An 18,679-nucleotide genomic window follows, 5' to 3' on the forward strand; every position below is an offset into this window, starting at 1 on the left:
AAGGGCGCATAAATATCAAAGGGCATAAATCCACCACATTCTGTTGGGAACCTGTTGAGAGGGGATGTGGGGAGAGAGGAGGAAGGGGGAGAAAAATGAAGCACCAGAGGGGCCTTGCACCACCCAGTTATGGCTGTGCAATGCACACAGAGTGGTGATTAAGTCAGCTCGGCACTCAGAGAAATGACAATAACCAAAACAACCTCCAGCAGAGTCACGTGGAGGCCATCTTAGAATTTTGCCCATTTTCAGAGCTTCCACATTTGCCAAATATCCAAATTTTGCCTTCCTTCTATATCTCAGAAAACCCTTAGTTTCCTGTTTATCTGCTTGCATTAGGGAATGCTGAGGAACTTCTCTGATGAAAGTTAAGTATAACTCAACAGTTAAAAGACTAGTTGAAATGCACCTCAATAAATATCACAATCCTTGGTGCATTCTAGAATTTGCAAGCTGCTTCCTCTTCTTGATCCGCAAAATATTTTTGCAAACAGTTACTTATTGATCATAGGTATGTCCTTTATTGTTCAATACAGAACAATCTTAGAGAGAGGTGAGATGCTTCTATGTACGAGCCATGAGCAGGGGACACACCATCTCTGGAATTCTGTTTCTGGAGGTTTTATAGTGAAGCATCTTCAGTCTCATGGCTTGACTCTGGACCATGATAACGTGCATTAATGTTAGATTGTGTTCACTATTTACCTAATTTTAAACTATGGGCCGCTTTATTATATTCCAACAAATATATAGGTTTTCATCATTAACATATGAACTGATTGAGGCCCAATTAGAATACCTTTCTACTTATAAACAAATGCAATGAAAACAAAAACACACTGAAATGGTTTTCAAACAATGTACATGAGATCTACGCTGTTCTTCAACTTTAAATGGTAAGAACCCAGATTGAGTTCTTTTCTATATGATGAAAGTGAGTACAGTTGAACAGTCAGGGAACAAGTAGAAAAAACTGAAAACAGCTCAAAAAAGCAAAAGAAAATACAAAGCATCTTAAATGTATGTCAAGAGACATTTTTAAAAGTTTTAATTTTTAAAAAATTTTATTTAAATTCAATTTTCCAACATATAGTATAACACCCAGTGCTCGTCTCATCGTGTACCCTCCTTAATGCCTGTCACCCAGTTACCTCAACAGCCTACCACCTCCCCTTCAGAAACCCTTTGTTTCTGAGTCAGGAGTCTCTCATAGTTTGTCTTCCTTTCAAGAGACATTTTTGAAATGTCTCTGTAATACAGAGGTTGTTTATAAAGCAGATGTTTTGAACACAGCACTCAGTAACTATTTGCTAACTAATGCATCTACAAATGAAAATGAGCCCCTGCTACACCAGGTGAGTCAATGCCCTTTTGTTTCTGGGCCAGCTTAGTAACACCTTTCAATTAACCTTAAATGATTTTTCTAAACATATGACCACCAAATACAATGTTTTGTGACTCACTTTGTAATGTGAAAAATATTTTCACTGAAATGATCAGTGATTTAAGAAGCTGGTTATTTTTAGTCAACAAAGCCTACAAAATAGTTTACAGAACTGGGAAAGAAAGAATAGGGTAAAAGACAAAAAAAAAAACCAAAAAAACAAAAAAAACCAACTACCTGAAGTAGATCCTCTAGTTCACTCAACTACCATCAAAGTCTGTCCCCTGCTAATTTTAGAGCAGCCTGCATAATAAATACAGCACGTGAACTGTCATAAATGGCAGAGTAAATCAATTATTTTTAGTAAAACTTGTCTAGGGCCTCAAAGACAACTACTTAAGCCTGGAGAATGCACATAATGATCAAAACATGAGGGTGAGCACTTAAACTTTATTGCACTCTGTGCCATAAAAATAATCATGCAAGCATTCACTCAATAAGCCTTCCCCAGTCTTCCTCAATATCTAAACTTAGTGGCATGCTGGTTCTGAAATGTAGGCAGGAAAGAAAACAAGAATTCACCTTCAAGAAGTAGTAAGGCCACTGTACACTAAGTCACTTGACTCTTCCTACTTGACATGTAGAACTTGTCCATAATGTCAATGAAAGAGCAAAATATAATTGAGTTCACCTTATTGAATCAAAAAAAATGAATGAATCTTGGAAGTTGTCAAGAATTGTTTGTTGTGAAGAGGTCCTTCAGCTTTTCCTGAGAACATCATACAACTGTAGCTGTGGTAACTCAGGCAATAGTTGTTCAACAGATGGAACTAATCCTACCAGTGCTGACAAATCAGTGACTCTAATCCTTCTCAAGTATGAGGGCTTCTGGTTAATGTCAAAGAATATAACAGTTGCTCACATGATGGGAATTGAGCTTTTAATTTCTGTTCATTGGGACCACGTAATGATTTAAATTTACTATGAACTTAGTAACACCTTTCAACTCATTAGTTATTTTTTTAAAAGATTCCTATTTATTCATGAGAGACACAGAAAGAGAGGCAGAGACAGAGGCAGAGGGAGGAGCAGACTGCCCACAGGGAGCCCCATGTGGGACTTGATCCCAGGACCTAGGATCATGCCCTGAGTTGAAGGCAGACATTCAAGTGCTGAACCACCCAGGCGTCCCAACTCATTAGTTATTATTAACAACAATCGCATCTACCTTCATTCTGAAAAAAATAGTACCTATTTACCCAAGATGTATTAATTCAACCAGACAAGGTTTGGTTGCAAATGGTTTGAGAACTTTTGCAAGGACCTGTGGCCCATTGGGACAGGCTGTCATATGGATTATCCCATCAACTGTAGGGCTGAAGTTACAGCTACTGGATGACAGGAGTGGGTTAGCAATGCTGCTCATCAAGGTTTTCTATCTGGTCACCCTCTCTGCCCATTACAAGGGAAGGTGACAAAGTTTTGCTTTTAAGAGAAAAGTTTCCTCTAGCAAAAAAATGGTTCTGGCCATTTCTCCTAGCATTCCCATATCCCTCTCCTGGGAAAGACATAAAGGCTTCTCTACTCTCTAAGTCCTCCTTTATCCAGCCACCTTAAGAAGGATGCATTCACCACGTGGAGAAGGACCGCTGCTTCTCCCTCAGGTCCCCTGTCAACAGCACCAAATTCAAAGAAAAAAAAAAAAACAGCGCAGGTCTATGTTGTTTGTTCCAAAACAAGAAATCTAGCCATCTCTGGATTGTGTGTGAACCTAGGCCCCTTTGCATCTGCACCCACATGAAAAAGTATTGCTATGGCAACACAACCAGCCTTCTTCATCCGGCCATCTGGGTGCCCTCTCAGGAAAGGGAGGATTTATTCCATGAAAAATCTAGCACCTGATATCTTTGTCTTCCTGGATGGGGACCTCGAGGGATACAAACAAATGCATCTTAGTGTGTTTTCTCCTTTACTATTCAGCACAATTTCCTGCTGTGTGTCTGCAAAGAAGCACATCTGTGTACACCAGCAATCAAGTTGGCCCCATAAAATTTAAATGATTTCACCTGCTCCCCAGACTGCATCTCTTTTTCTTAGGATTATTTCATAAACAGGGCAATTTTCCTAGTGGGACGAAGATCTACTAAGCAGTATTGTCATGGTAACAACAGCTCTGGATTAGGAATAACGCCCTGGAATTCCTGCCAGGGAGCTGGATTCACAGGGTTCTGGACATTGTACCCATCATTGCCTCCGCAGCGGGGAACGCTTTCACAAAGAGCTAGTATTTTCTCATTTATTCACAGCAGGGAAGCACAGCAATTTGGATTGCAGAAACTGATTTTGCCAAAAACACAAGAATGGGCCAAATGGCACAGGAACAAAACACTTGGAAAAGCCAACCATCTTTCTCTCTCACACAGATAGAGCATGAACATTTCAAAGGCGGTATTAGAGGGCCATTTCCTTGGCAAATGCTCGAAAAAGAAAAATAAAACGCAATCCCACTCCCCTATTCTATTAGAGGGAGACCTAGAATTAAAATAATTGAATTAGGCATTTTCACAATGCCCACAAAAGAGAGCTACCAATATTAACAGAACAGGACAAGTCTGTGTGGGTTATTCATTTTGTTTTATATTTTAATTAATTTTGTTTGTAATGCCACCAGGGCTTGGGCTAAGCAGAAAGAGGCAAATGCTGCCCTGCATCCCACACGGTGCTGGGGCTGGAAGGGGAGGACCACTGCTCTTTAGGGCAAGGATCAGCCTTTGAGAAGGAAAAAGGAAGGAGTCCACGATTCCTAGGTTATGTAACTAATGAATGAGTAGTTGAAATGACTCTGAATGTCACTAGGTAAAGCTTGGAGCTCTCTCTCAGTATCATCATCCATAAAGCCTCGTCTGGAAGGTTTGCTGGAATCTCAGCAGTAGGGAGAGCAGGTCAAGTGTGAATGGAAGGGGCCGGTGCTCTGCACCTGGCCACAAATGGGACCAGGGCCTGCAAGTGGAGAGGCCAGCGCAGGGGAGGGTGCTCGTGGGTTGTCCACAGGCCAGCACCGCTGTCTGTGGTCTGGGACGCATCTGGAGAAGGGGTTCTTAGGAGCAGCAGTCTGTAGAAAGAGCAGGTACCAATCATCAAGAGAACGCAGCATCTAGCTTTCAGCCAGCAGATGAGTGAAGGTATAAGCAGTGGGATCCTATTTTCAGGAGAAAGAAGGACAGAAATGAAGCTGAGGGCAGGGCCCCAGTCAAACAGGCTAGGATTCAAGACCAGATTAAGAACTGGAATAAAGCTGGGGAGTGAGCCAGTTGAATAAATCAAACGTGTGCTTTTTGTATACTTATCAAATGTCAATCTGATTTTACAAAAAAAAAAGGAATGCCATTTCATGTTGAAACTTCAAATAAAGGCTGTAAAAATTCAAAAAAAGGCTGAAGAAGGGGCTAGGAAGAGAGAGGCCCCGGGGTGCAGGAGCCTGCCTCAGACTTTGGGACCAATCCAGCAAGCAAACAGAGCCCAACTTCTAGTGGGGCCAGGAATCCCTCAGAGGTGTCAGGATCCACAGGCAGGCAGACAAATGTGGAGTTCACAAATGTAAACCTTTGTGTCTTCCTCTGAGCATGGCCAGGAAGGTGAAGACTGACCTGCTTGTCCCAGGTGGCCTGAGACTTTCTGAAATTCAGCTCTGCAACTCCTACATCCTCAGAATCCCCCCAGTTCTGGGCAAATGGGGGAAGCTCATCACCCTGCAGGTCACTGCCTGAGTGTCCTGGGTTCTGTAGATCTCATTACCCGTGAGTGACAGGTCATCAGACACCAGGACTGACGGGTGGGATGGAACACTTGGAGTGCATGTAATAGTAACACCGCGTACTTTCCTCTCACACTTCTGATGGATGTTTTTCAAGCTTTAACTTGTATTTCAGTGAAAGGTATTTGGCCCAGTTATTTTAAGAAGGGCTCTGGAAGGTGGGTTGTGAGGGTCTGGGAGAAGAGGAAGGCTCTATCTCTCCAGGGTTCCTCACTCAAGATGCTGCTCTTTGGAGAGGTGTCCTGAAAATCTGCCTCACCCGCTCCAAGGCTGTAAGCTCATTCCACAAGAGATAGGTCACTTGGATTCTGAGTTCAATTAAAGCCATATGACGCTCCAGAACATCCTCCCCTCAATATTTGTATGGGTTAAATGAGAGTCCACTGACCTGGAAGATTTCAGGCGGAATTTCCTTTAGTGGAAGGAACTTACTATTTATCACCAGCTTGGGGAAGGAGCTCACCCTACATTCAAAGGTCCATCAGTACTGTTCTTATGGCTTTTTAGTTGTAGCATTATTTCCCTTTTCATGCAATATTTTTCTTCAAGCACTATCTTTCCTTTCCATGCAATATTATATCATTAAAAAAATATGGGAACTAAATAGATAATCCATTTAAACATAGGCTACTTGTAGAACTCAGGCTATCTGTGAAAATATATTTAGGTAGAGTACTATTAAATTAACTCTGAGCTCCAAAGGTCTGTTTTAGCTGTATGAGGTGTCCTGTCATTTTTCTTAAAGATTTTATTTATCTACTTGTTTATTTATTTATGAAAAAAGGAGAGGGACACCTGGGTGGCTCAGTGGTTGGGTGCCTGCCTTCGGCCCCGGATGTGATCCTGGAGTCCTGGGATCAAGTCCCACATTGGGCTCCCTGCATGGGTCTGCTTCTTTCTCTGCCTGTGTCTCTGCCTCTCTCTCTCTCTCTCTTTCTCTCTCTCTCTCTCTCAGGAATTAATAAATGAATCTTTAAAAAAAAAGAAAAGAAGGAAAGAAAGCAAGTGAGCAAGGGCACAAGTGGGGGGAGGGGCAGAGGGAGAAGAGAAGGAGAGAGAGAATCCCAAGCACTCCATGCTGAGTACAGAGCCTGACATGGGGCTTGATCTCACAACCCTAAGCTCATGACCTGAGCTAAAATCAAGAGTCAGGCACTTACCCAACTGAGCCACCCAGGCACCCCATGTCCTGCCATTTCTTATGCATTCAAGAATATTCTAAATGAAAGCTAACGTGGTAGCATTAGTAAGACAGTACTAATTTCTGTATGTCATTTTTGACGACGATGGCTTTACCAGTAGGATTGGCACCATTTATTCTGTGTGAGGTCAAAGAATGAAGATTTAATCCTATTAAAGGGAAAGCACTGTATGAGTCTCCAGTGACTTTCTGTCCAATATCCTTCACTAGTTTCTAGACTCACATCTTTCTGGCTCTTGACACAGGAACTGGACTGGAGCAATCCTTGGGCAGTGCCTGGGCCTGAGTTACTTTCTCTTAATCTTTTGAAATGAATTTGATGAAGACAGTGTTTGAGTCCCAAGCCTGAGATGGTAATTAAACATAGCATTAACAAAGAGTATAATTAATTGGATTGAAAACCACACCCCAGATGGGGATGGCCAAAATCATGGTGTGGTTCCTTCTTTGGAAGAACAAAAATTATGTTTACAAAAATAATGTTTATAAAAATTGTCCCTTGAAAGGGAATGTTGTAAACATTCTCAAATCTGGAAAATCCCACTCTGTAGCAATATTGGTATCTGTGTGACAGTTCGTTAAAATACAGAAAGATGGCAGCTATAAAGAGATGCACAGTGAGGTAATCTAGAACTTAGCCTAACACTACATAATGATATTAATATTCTTAATAATATTAATTATTAATTATTCTTAATAATATCAAGAATATTAATTTCTTAATATTTTTCTATTTTCTATTTCTTATATATTTATCTAAAAGTGAGATCATCGATGATGATGCTTCGGGATCAGAAAGCTCAAATGTTGGTTCTCGATGTTACATAAACATGCCACCAGGGAAACTGCCCACGAACGTGTGTATGCTTAATGGGTACCAGTATAACACCTGGTACTTACATTTTAATAAGTTGTAGATTAGCTATCAACAATGAACTATAGGCATATCATCAAAATAGGGAAATTATGGTCAAGACTTAAAGGTTTGTTGGGCCAACAGAGAACAACAAAATCAATAACAAATATAGACATACTCAGTTCTGTGCTGCTAGAGGCTGTCCACTAGGGTTGCAAAATGCTCTTTTCCATGAACATATCCCACACAAAGACAAAAGTAGAGGAATAAAAGAGGAGAGAGATCTTTAGGATGAGAGCTTTTAAAATCCTTTAGAAAAAAATGAAAGCAAAACCACAGCTAAAGGTACTACCTATGTAGTTTATAACCTGGTCAATAAGTGACAAAAGCTATTTAACCAGTATATTGGTTAAATAATGCTGTGTAACAACTATCAATCTTAGTGACATAAAGTAATAAGTATTCATTTGGCTCATGTGCTTGTGGGTTTGCTGAGAGACTGCTGATTTAGGTTTGGGGAAGTTTTGTTAAATAAGCTCTACTCCAAATGCCTCTCAGCCTCCTCTGGGGCCAGGAGGCAAGCCAGGGAATATTCTTCTCATGGTGATGGCTGAAGCGCAAAGAGCAAGCCCATCCATAGAAACACATTTCAAGATTCTACTGCATCACCTCAGATGGTTACCTACCATCGGCCAAAGCAACTCACATGGTCAAGTTCAAAGTCAAAGGGCAGGATATACATTCCACCTACCATGAGACCAAAGCAAGTTACACTGGCATGTCTAATATCAATGGACCCAGGAAGGATTTTCATCCAATGGAAAAGAGGAGGACATGAATATTTCAAACAATGACCTAAACTACCACATTCTTCTGTCGCCTCAATAACCAAATATATGTTGAATTACTAAACCCTACCCTGGCAATTGAAACAATGCCACTATGATCAGCTATACTGGTTAACTTTGGCCACAAAAACAAGCACCCTCAAATCTCTGCAGCACACTGGGATGCACTTAGCAGACCAGACCATAATTTCCCGAGGAAATAGTTATTTCTTGGCCATATTCCATGTGGCAGCTACAGGACAGCTTTCTGCAGCTCTGTTCCAAGTTGTGGCTCTTCTCATTCTGAGACCCACGCTGAAGGAACAACACCAATTTAGGATATGCTGTTCTTGTGGCAGATGGAAAGGGCAAGAGAGCTGTTAGGAATGCATGATGCCTTTACAACTTCTGCTCTGAACAGGTACCTTGAGCCATCAAGTCAGATAGCCGAACCTGACTCAGTGGGGAAATATATCTGCCTGCAGGGGCGCGCTGCTGCAAGTCCTACAGCCACGCGTGGGAATGTGGAATCCTTTTACAGAGAGGGGCAAGGAGCTGGAAATCTATTTATTGCAGTGGTATCTATCGCAGATGGTACCACTTTGTGATAAGAAATGGTCACTGAGCAACAATCCCAGCTCTCCACTACTTACCAATAGACCTAGTCTACTACTATCAAAAGCCTAAGCACTCTTAAACACTTGCCCACTTTTTCATCTATTTTGACAAACACAAATTTAGTTTTTAGGGCAATGGCTATCTCTTCAGACCAGCATTGCCACCCAGTGCATCATGCAATCATACACACAGTACCAGTATGTACCTACTGGATGAGCATGGAGAGTTGGATTGATTGGTAACTTATTAGGTGTAAGGAAAGAAATAGCACACTACAAGTAACAGGTAGGAAGTAACGTCAAGCTGATGCCAAAGAAAAGTTTAACTGCAATATTTGAGAATCTTGCCTTATGAACAAAACTAAGGGGATGGCCAGGGCAGGAAACAGTTCTATCACTGACACACTCTCCAGGTCAGAGGACAACTGTGGATGCTCTGTAGACAACAGGACACATTACTGTGCTATGTTGTGCCTGGGCTGTAATGACTGTAGACTTGCCAATAGTTGGATTTTATTTTTTCAAGTGTGCCTTAAACTTTGCGAAGGCACCTGTGTATATGTCTGAGCTAATTGTCCTTCTGCATTGGGTCACTGCCTTGTGTTTCACACTCAGCCCATCCTTGATTCTCTCCAGTTTCTATATACTTAGATTCTTTCCATTTTCTAAATTTTTTCAACTTCCTATAAGTTCCACCCACTTGCCTCATTTGTATTAGTTTTATATTTTTGGACTTTTCTTAACAGTTAATAATAGACTATTGGTATATTCAGAGAGCCTTACATTCTCATCACTTGTATTTCTAGCTTCTAGCTGTGGCTTCAACAAAGTCAGAAGCTAGCTGGGAAGCCTAGGGACCAGTAATACAGAGAGCCACAGTTTATTTGCCCATGAAACGAGTAACATCCATGTGAAATAAAACTGAGATTATTTACTGGACAACCAATCCTCAGAATAATCTACCTCGTTGAATGTTGCAAATTAAATCCACCATAACTATTTCTTCCCATATCCTCCTTCTATTCACAAAGTCAGGGAATTGGTATAAACCTAGTTTGTGGTGAATTTAGGCTATCTTCCATAATATAGAGTATTATTTTAAGCTAGGTCTTTTGACCCTCCTAAAATAGACCAGGATCTCTCATGACAGTGATGAAATAGGATGGGGTTGGGAGGTGGCTAAGGAAGACAGGAAGACAGCATCACTGCCAGGCCTCTTAGGGCTGCTGTGCATTAGGCAGATCCTTTCCAATTCATTCTAGCTTTACTGCAATCTATGATGTGAACCCTTAGGGTGAGGTGGGAATTGGACAAGTCTTGGAGGATGGAGTAATTTACATGATAATAACTTCTTCCAAAAGTCAGAATTTACTGCAAAGGGCTTCTATGAAAAGTGAAAGCAGAGCACTGGGCAATCAGCCTTGGGCATGGGGGTCCTTGGGGTTATACCCAGAAAGCGGGGGTGCCAGCTAAGCCAGCAAAAGAATGCAGAAGATTTAAAGTGACTATGTAAACATAAGGTTTGCTTTTCTACTTACATCATACCATTTTAAAAGGTTGGAGATGGATAGGTTCAGTCTGAAGACGTGTTTAAAAACTTAAAGCACCCTTTGAGAAGTAGATGATTCTAAGAGTGGGATCCTGTGAGATGAGCCTGGAAAATCTCCTCATGCTAATAAGCAAAGAAGCATTCTGGAACTCCTTGGGATGTGGCAGAGGGACCCTGGAATCAGCAAAGATGAGCCTTGTTGGTCCAAAGATGGGGCAATTTGAGTACCAACAAAGAAATTACAAAAACTGTGAAGGACTGAGTCATAGGAGGTAGGTTTAAATCCACGAGTTCATAATGAGGCTTCAAACCCCCGACAGCATAGAATTCATTGATTGCTTTTGGAGAATGCAGGGAATTAACTCATTACTTTGGAAAGAAAGAATTACACAAGTATCTTGCCTCGCCTATAAGAACTGTATCTCAGAGTCAGCAAACAACTGATGGGAGAAGTCTTTATGGAAGTATTCCACTAATAAATGAAGAAATCATGATAAAATGGGAATATTGTCATTTCAGCCTCTGATGAATTAATAAACACAGGCAACGGTGATCTGTGGCAGCTAACACTACAAAAAAAGAGACGGGCAGACACAAGGTGTCTCTTAATGGAAATGTACTAAGTCAGTTACGAGGTAGGATCACCAGAAGTATCAATCCTAAGCCTGATTTAGCTCTAGATCTACCTCCCAATTGATAGGGAATAATACAAGAGACAGAGGGTCATTCATATTAAAGGATCCTAAGGATGTAATCAACCAAAGTTAGACTGCAGAAAAGTCTACAGAAACAAAAGACAGAAAGAAACCTTAGTATTCTTTACTACCAAGGTTGCAAGAAAAAGAAAAGAACAGGAACTTACAGACTAAAGACCGAAGAAAGCTTATCAGCCAATCACAATGTGCAATCATCACTGGACAGTGGTGGTGAGGGCGCTAAACTCCTAAGAGAAACTCACGTCTGACTTCAAACTTGAGTTTCAAATGGGGATCATCTAACTGCTTAAAACCAGAGCTAACATGTCTCGGAAGCCACTGGATCCACCATCCATGATCCTTTACAAGCACTACCATGTAGAGCATTAAACTACTTCCCCTTTGAAATGTCTCTAGAGTGCTCATGAATTGGAAGTGGCTCAGTGGGTCTACAGGAGCAGCGCTGAACTGGACACCATGGGACATGTAAGAGCAGCTGCTTCTGGGAATCATCCCGTGGCCTTTCAGCAGTACTCGCGATAACACACCGCATGCCTAGTTAAGTGGCATTTTTCTTCACAAGCCATCGGCACACACTGTTTTTTTCTCTATTTTTAAAACTTTGATGTAGATCTGCCATATGCTTAGCTACACATACAACATCTTCAGGATACTGCTGAACGAAGAACAAATATATTTATTGGACTATTAAAACTGAGGGAAGATTATCACACATTCGATCCAGTTTGCAAAGACAAAGGTTAATGTAATGAAAGCAAGGGGAGAGGGCAGCAGGGTATTTTTTCCCTAAAAGGAATCCATAGCCCAAATGTGCCCAAAGGAAAACAAGGATTGACTCATCTTCATGGTTAAAATAGATCATGTTTTATCTTTATCACATAGTGTATGATCTGTACACCCCTAGGTACAACATCATAATCCAATGTTGATTGGTTAGTTGGAACCTCTATGATCACAGAGGCTACTGCTTGCTGCTGAATGTAAGCGTGAAGGAAAAAGTTAGAAATCCAAGTATCTCTGAGGTTGGGGACATGACATTAAAACTAAGAAAGCTTTTTTTTTTTTTTTTTAATCAGAACGTTTTATCAAAACCAACTAAGGGCTACAAAAAAAAATCGATGTTAGCAACCTAATATTTTTCAAGGTTTATATCAAAGATTTATATCTTCTGAAAAATTCTTCTCTAATATTCCTTTTATAATAAGCCTTCTGTCATTCCACCTTCACTTAGTCTTCGCAGTAAAGCATTGCCATATATCTTTATATATTTTTCTCTAATTATTTGGTTGTTATCTCAAATATATCTGTATGTTTTCAAAGGCATAGCAAATCCTCCAAAGAGCAAAGAATGAGTCTCCACCATTTATCTTAGTGTAATGATACAGAAACACCCAAAAAGCCTTTGCTGGAAAAAAGAAAAAAAATGGAGGAAGAAAATAAGGGACAGGGGGAAGGTAGGCCAGCAGCACCTGTAAGTCTAAAGGCTGAATATTACATTGTTGCTCACACTCTCATTCAAATAAATAGTATTCCAAGACTACATTTAAAGACAAATCTTCAGATTTGTCACTGAATGTCAAGAGAAGATTTATAGTTGGTGTAACTTAAGATGAATGAATGACTTTATAGTATGGAGTTATAGTAAGTATAATAATTCAAGTAACACGATACAACTATTGACACATGGACCAAGCTACCAGTTGACCTCAACTCTTGTTATCACAACTCTACAACCATGTCTTCTTTAATGCACCTTGTGATTCTTCCCAAGGGTTTTTCTTTTTTACCTTTTTAAAAGCCAAACTAAAATGATTAAGTCAGCTGCTCAATAATATGTGCATAAGAGACAAATTCATTCATCCACTTTAACAATGCTTGTTACTAGTAATAAATAAGATTACCTCCGAGTAATTTGGTGACAGATATTTCCCATTGCATTTGGCAATGCTCCTCAGAATTTTTAGGGCTTTATCCCCTTTCTTCCGAGTAATCAGCCAGCGGGGAGACTCAGGAACCACCCTGGCAAGAAGAAGACTTTTTTGAGTTATGTTTGGTAATTTCAAAAGCTAAAAATTAATGACTTGATAACTAGGTCACTGGTCCTAATAAAAATAACCAATATTACATTGCTCTTGTAAGACCACGCTGTCTTAGAGCATAGCGTCCTTGATTACACATATGAAAAGAACTGGGATTTAATGAGCATTTAGGAAGAAGTGAAACTCAATTCATGTAAGTTGATTTCCCTATATATTAAAATTAAATTAGAGAAATGATCAAAATACATTGACTTCAGTATGAGTCAAATGCATATAACCTGTAGCTTTCTGATAACTTAATTTTCTCATGCTCTTAACATCTTCTTATTCCTCAGAAGACTCCTGAATAATATTAATTTGCTTAATAGAACACACAGAAAAGCAAACAGATCTCATTGCATTTAATTTGCAAGTTGAAATATTGGCAGATATGGTTTGTTGCCTTAAAGGGTTCATGAAGATACATAAAATAACAAAGCATAATTAATACTCTATTTAGAATTTTATGTTTGGGTACTTTATTAATTGATTTTAATTACGACAATTAGTCAAATAATAATCTCTATAAATTCTCAAATTCTCTAGAAATTCCCAAAGCCCATAGTCACTCTGGAGATGTCAGGAAATCTCTGTAGTTGCTTTCACTTTCATGGTGGTTTAAAAGCACAGATTCTACATTTCTGTGGAATAAGAATAAATTCAATAATGATCAAAACCACTTTACCAGTAATAAAGGAGGAAGAGAAAGCTGGGCAGCGTTATGGCTAGCTGAATCCCTTGCCAATTTGGGATAAAGTAGGCAATTCCAGGGAGAATGATGATTCCAAGAGTGAAGAACATTTGGACCACTATTCCCACAATTCTCCTTTGCTTTGAACCTACTATTTCTGTTACTGAAGGAAAACAAACACAGAAGTTAGGGAAGCTCAAGATCAGCTCCAAAATAAACAAACAGAGAGATGTTACATCTGTCATATCCATCAGCATTGCTAGGATGCTACAGAACTCTTAAAGGTACGAAGGCTTCCATACGTGCTGGAGCCGTGCTTTCTGCTCACTCTCTGCCAGTTATTGGCAAGCACATGCCACGTTCATCCCACACACCCAGCCCAATACCCTCCTAAGTATACAAAGAACATATGTATTGGTTTTAAGAAAGCTTAAATGATGACTATTTATCAACACAGAAATAAAAATAAGCTGGCTAGATTTCTATCATGGTATCTCTAAAGATTTGCATATTATAAAAGAGATTATTTATGAGCATTTATGAACATTATAATTCTACAAATAATTTTTTAAAGATCACAACACAGTTTTCATCAAATGATGATTCTTTTTTCCACAGTGCTGGGCTTTCCATTTATGTGATATTTCTTTAAAAATCACATGGGGAATTTTACTGCTGGCATCCCTCCCCTTCTCCCACCGCCCCCCCAAATTCATCCATTTCTACTTGTCATCAATTCTATTCCGATTATCCTGGGATATGCTACCTTAGTTGTGTCCTAAGTTTACAACTTTGAAAACTCACCTAGACTCAAATCTCCTTCATATTCTAAAGTTATCCCTTCTGCGCCAGCCAGCGACAGGCAGGCAACCTTCCAGCACTCTTTCTTTCCTTGTCCCATAAAAGGATTTTTAAAGAGTCCCCAAAGTGGGCACTGCTTGGGGGAGGGATTGTCTAGGAGTAATGGAAGGGACTAGAAGCCTAACAATCTGGAGCAATAATCAAAAAGGTGCTATTGTGTCTCCCTGCTCACAAATCCACCATGACCCTTAGAATAGGTAGCTGGACATCACTAGAAACGGAACCAAAGTAGCAGCCAGGACTTTTCCCAGTAAAATTAGCAAAGCGCAACCTGAAGTTTTTCTTTCTTTTATACCTAGAAGGTCAAACTTTCTAGTTATGGAAGAGAGCAGAGGTTCACAAATGAGCTTCTCATTTGTAGGTCAGATCTTCACGGTAAAAAGTTCTCCATTTGAACAAAAGGAGAATTAAGAAATAATATTTGAGAACACAGGAATGTCATCTCAAACCCTTTCACAGAAATACACAGAAAATGCTTTAAGAATGTTACAAGGAACTGCTAAAATTTTTATAGAAATTATTCTCTGATAAGGGATGCCTGGGTCGCTCAGTGGTTGAGCGTCTGTCTTCGGCTCAGGTCCTGATCCCAGCATCCTGGGATTGAGTCCTGCATCAGGCTCCCCACAGGGAGCCTGCTTCTCCCTCTACTTATGTCTGTGCCTCTCTCTGTGTCTCCCTCTTGAATAAATAAATAAAATCTTAAAAAAATAATCTCTGGCAAAGCAAAGCAATAACATGCTAGCAGTATAGCAGTACTAGAAAGTGGTTCATCCAAGTACTTTGTGATATTCCATATTTCACAAAGTGGCATTTTAATTTCCTGAGAGTCAGAATTTCACCCTTGCATCTTCCTATTTGCAGAGGTCCTTACTGTGGCAGCCGCCAAGCCTCCGCATATGAGCCTGAGGAGGGCTGATTGGCTGGCCCCTCCCAACCACCTGCCCCTGGCATCACAGAGACACAAGGCATAGCAATGTCTTACCAATCACGTAACAGGTCATCCATGTCCCCTTTCCAAACACACCTTGTAGGAAGCGGAAGACCACAAACACAGGGAAATTTGGTGCAAATGCCACCACAACACCAGTGACGCCAACACCGAAACAGGATATTAGGTAAATGACTAGTCGGCCATACCTTTTTGAGAAAGAGAGAGGAAGAAGTCACCTTCAACGCTTCCATTGACACAATGAGAAAGACTATCATTAGAAGCATTGTTAAGAGAGGTTAAGTATACAAATTTTGTTTTTAAGATTGCATTACTACCAGGTACAGGTTTGTTGGAAATTCTACATTTTGTTTTATAGCAAAACCAGGGAAAATAAGAGCATATGCCTCTGAAACAACATGACAAAATGTAAAGCACAGAATGGAAATGTGATTTTCAAATAGATGATGCTCTCTATCACAAACAGTTTCCTTGGTGGCACAGCTCTGACATCTGATAGCATCTTTGCGAGTGGAGTGGGAAGGAGAAAGGGAGAAAGCCCCAGGCCCGGGCTTCAATCTTGGCTGAACCATGAGCCAGCCATACGATCTCAGGTCCCTCTCTTCGTTAATCTAAGACTCATATTTTGTTTGTTTGCTTGTGGGTTATTCCCCCCCCGCCTCTTTCTACAATGAGGTTGTAGAGGCTCAAATGAGATGCTGATGTGAAAGCTCCTTATGAACTATGAAGTTCACAATTAATGGGAACTGTTCTTAAGTTCTGCATTTTATCCTCACTGTTTACAGGATTATTATTAAAAGCATAGGCAAAGGACACACATTATTGTCTGTGATATTCTGGAATTCTGATGTTAAATGGTTCGCAATAGCTGTGCCAAATTATCGGCTGGTGGAAGTTTGTCATCCATGACCCTTATGAGTCGTGATTCAAAAACATTTTCCCAGAGAAATTGCTGCCAAATTCACACATGCAGCATCTTGCTCTGGTCAGCAGAGTGGAGACAGAAGTAGTCCTGGTTTATCTAGGTTTAAAATTCACTGTCTATCCTTCCTACACTGTCCTCTCCTGTCTTTTCCTTCAACGACTTAAAGGAGAGAAGGAACCAACAGTGGCTGGCCTGGCAGTGAGGCAGGATCATTCCTAGGTCTGTCTTCCTCTCTAGAGCATTGAGTCATCTCGGAGGACAGCCACTCGGTCCCCTGCTAGGACACAGGTAGGAAGAGCCTCCCTTCTTTAGTTGAGTTACTTTTGTTTGGAGATGTGTTTACTGATTGTGAGAAACATGCAGAAGCAGCTAAACCTAATGTTTAAATCAGAAATACATGTTGAAAATACATGGATCCCTTGCGAGTCGTAGCCGGCTAGGAGAGAAAGTGATGTGTGGGGAGATTAAGAAAAAACAGACAAATAGGAAAGGGTATTAGAAGAAGCCACAGAAAAAGACATAGATAAAGACAGGGAAAGAGCATCGGACACAAGGATTAAGGAGAAAGGCCCATGCAGAGGAGGGTGGCAGGGGGCTGCAAGAGAAAACTAAGATAGGTGAAGGAGCAGAAAAAGAAACCAAAGGTTCTACTCACTTTGAAATCCTAGTCTGGTCACACTCGACTGTCTATTGGCTAAAACATTTGGGGCATTTAATTGCCTCCAGTGAGCTAATTAATTGCAGAGGGCCATTCTCCAAGTGGGACCCTCTGCACTGCGCACCACAAGCACAGTCACAAGGACGCACCCAGGCTGGGCTAGAGTGACCAGAGTGATCGTCTGATCGTCAGCCAGACACGGTCAATGGCCAAGGCTTGCCTACCCCTGTCCTAAGGGGTCTAGAAGCAATAATTAAATTATGGCATGGTTTTCATAGTTAGAATTGGTATAAAGGAAGAGTTAAATATGAATACAATAACAAACATCAAGAATGTTTAAAACAGGGATATTTGAATAGAAAGCCTGATTGTCCTCAATATATATATTCACTGTGTCTCCCATTAGCTGGTATATTTATGGATGTTAAATAATAGGTAAAAAATTTTTAATGATCTTTGGAAAAACTCTTTTTTTTTGCACAGTTTTTAACTTGTAACATAAAATACAATGATTTATTTTTTATTTTTTATTTTTTTTATTATTATTATTTTTTTATTTATTTATGATAGGCACACAGTGAGAGAGAGAGACGCAGAGACACAGGCAGAGGGAGAAGCAGGCTCCATGCACCGGGAGCCCGACATGGGATTCGATCCCAGGTCTCTAGGATCGCGCCCTGGGCCAAAGGCAGGCGCCAAACCGCTGCGCCACCCAGGGATCCCCAATGATTTATTTTTTAAAAAAAATTTAAACATTTAGATGAAACATATTTGGAAAGGGCTGACTCTGACTAAATCAGACACAACCAGTGAGCTATGGGAGCACATGCAATTGACTCTGCAGCGTTCAGCCAGCCAGCCATTTGCACAATGAAGTGACTGCCTTGCTGGTGTGTGTTTCCACTCAGATGCCTTCAGGCCCACTGGGAGCAGCCCTATCCACTGATACAGTTCAAGGAGTAAGGAGATGGAGTTGAACAAGGATTCGTCTAACCAAATAAGCATGAATGTCACAAGTAGAGAAATTAAGATTTTTTTTTCAAGTTTAGCAAAAATAGTTTTCTAATGGTTAACATAAAACATTTTCATCTCTACACGTTTGCATCATGTTCTCGTGCTGTCAATGGCTGTCCTATCCGTGCCTACCTGTCTGCTGCATAGCCCAAGGTGAAGGCTCCAGCCAAGAAGCCCAGATTTAGGACGGCTTGCGTGAGGTCCAGCATCCAAGCATTGACGCACACAAGGTCAAACTGGGAAAACAAGGCAAATACATGGGAGACACATGACTGTGCTTATCCTCAAGACACCTGATCTTCTGTCCAGATCAGTGATGACTAAACATTTTTGCCCAGACATTCCTTAAATTTTTTAAATGTATCACGTACTTATTTTTATATAGATATATAAACGTTTTGTCAGTTTCAATGACTGCCAAAGATGTAATTCACTGTATCCAACAGTCTAACTATCAGAGCCATTGACGACCTACCGTCACACTGGAAAAACAAACTGTTCAATAGTCTCAATCCGAAGTCAATCTTTTTTCCTTTTTG

General features: G+C 40.4%; 1 protein-coding gene across 1 annotated transcript in view; it reads right to left on the reverse strand.

The window, feature by feature from the left end:
• The window catches only part of SLC22A3 (solute carrier family 22 member 3), an 87,923-nt gene that overhangs the window by 26,644 nt on the left and 42,600 nt on the right, over positions 1–18,679 (reverse strand). Inside the window, exons 2-5 of the mRNA XM_072766759.1 lie at positions 18,273–18,376; positions 15,577–15,731; positions 13,728–13,896; positions 12,866–12,983 (exon numbers count right to left, since the gene is read on the reverse strand). Of these exons, the coding sequence (XP_072622860.1) occupies positions 12,866–12,983; positions 13,728–13,896; positions 15,577–15,731; positions 18,273–18,376 (546 nt within the window). The remainder of the gene's footprint in view (positions 1–12,865; positions 12,984–13,727; positions 13,897–15,576; positions 15,732–18,272; positions 18,377–18,679) is intronic.

Source organism: Vulpes vulpes, chromosome 1 (assembly GCF_048418805.1).
Source record: "Vulpes vulpes isolate BD-2025 chromosome 1, VulVul3, whole genome shotgun sequence".
Taxonomy (NCBI): Eukaryota; Metazoa; Chordata; class Mammalia; order Carnivora; family Canidae; genus Vulpes; species Vulpes vulpes.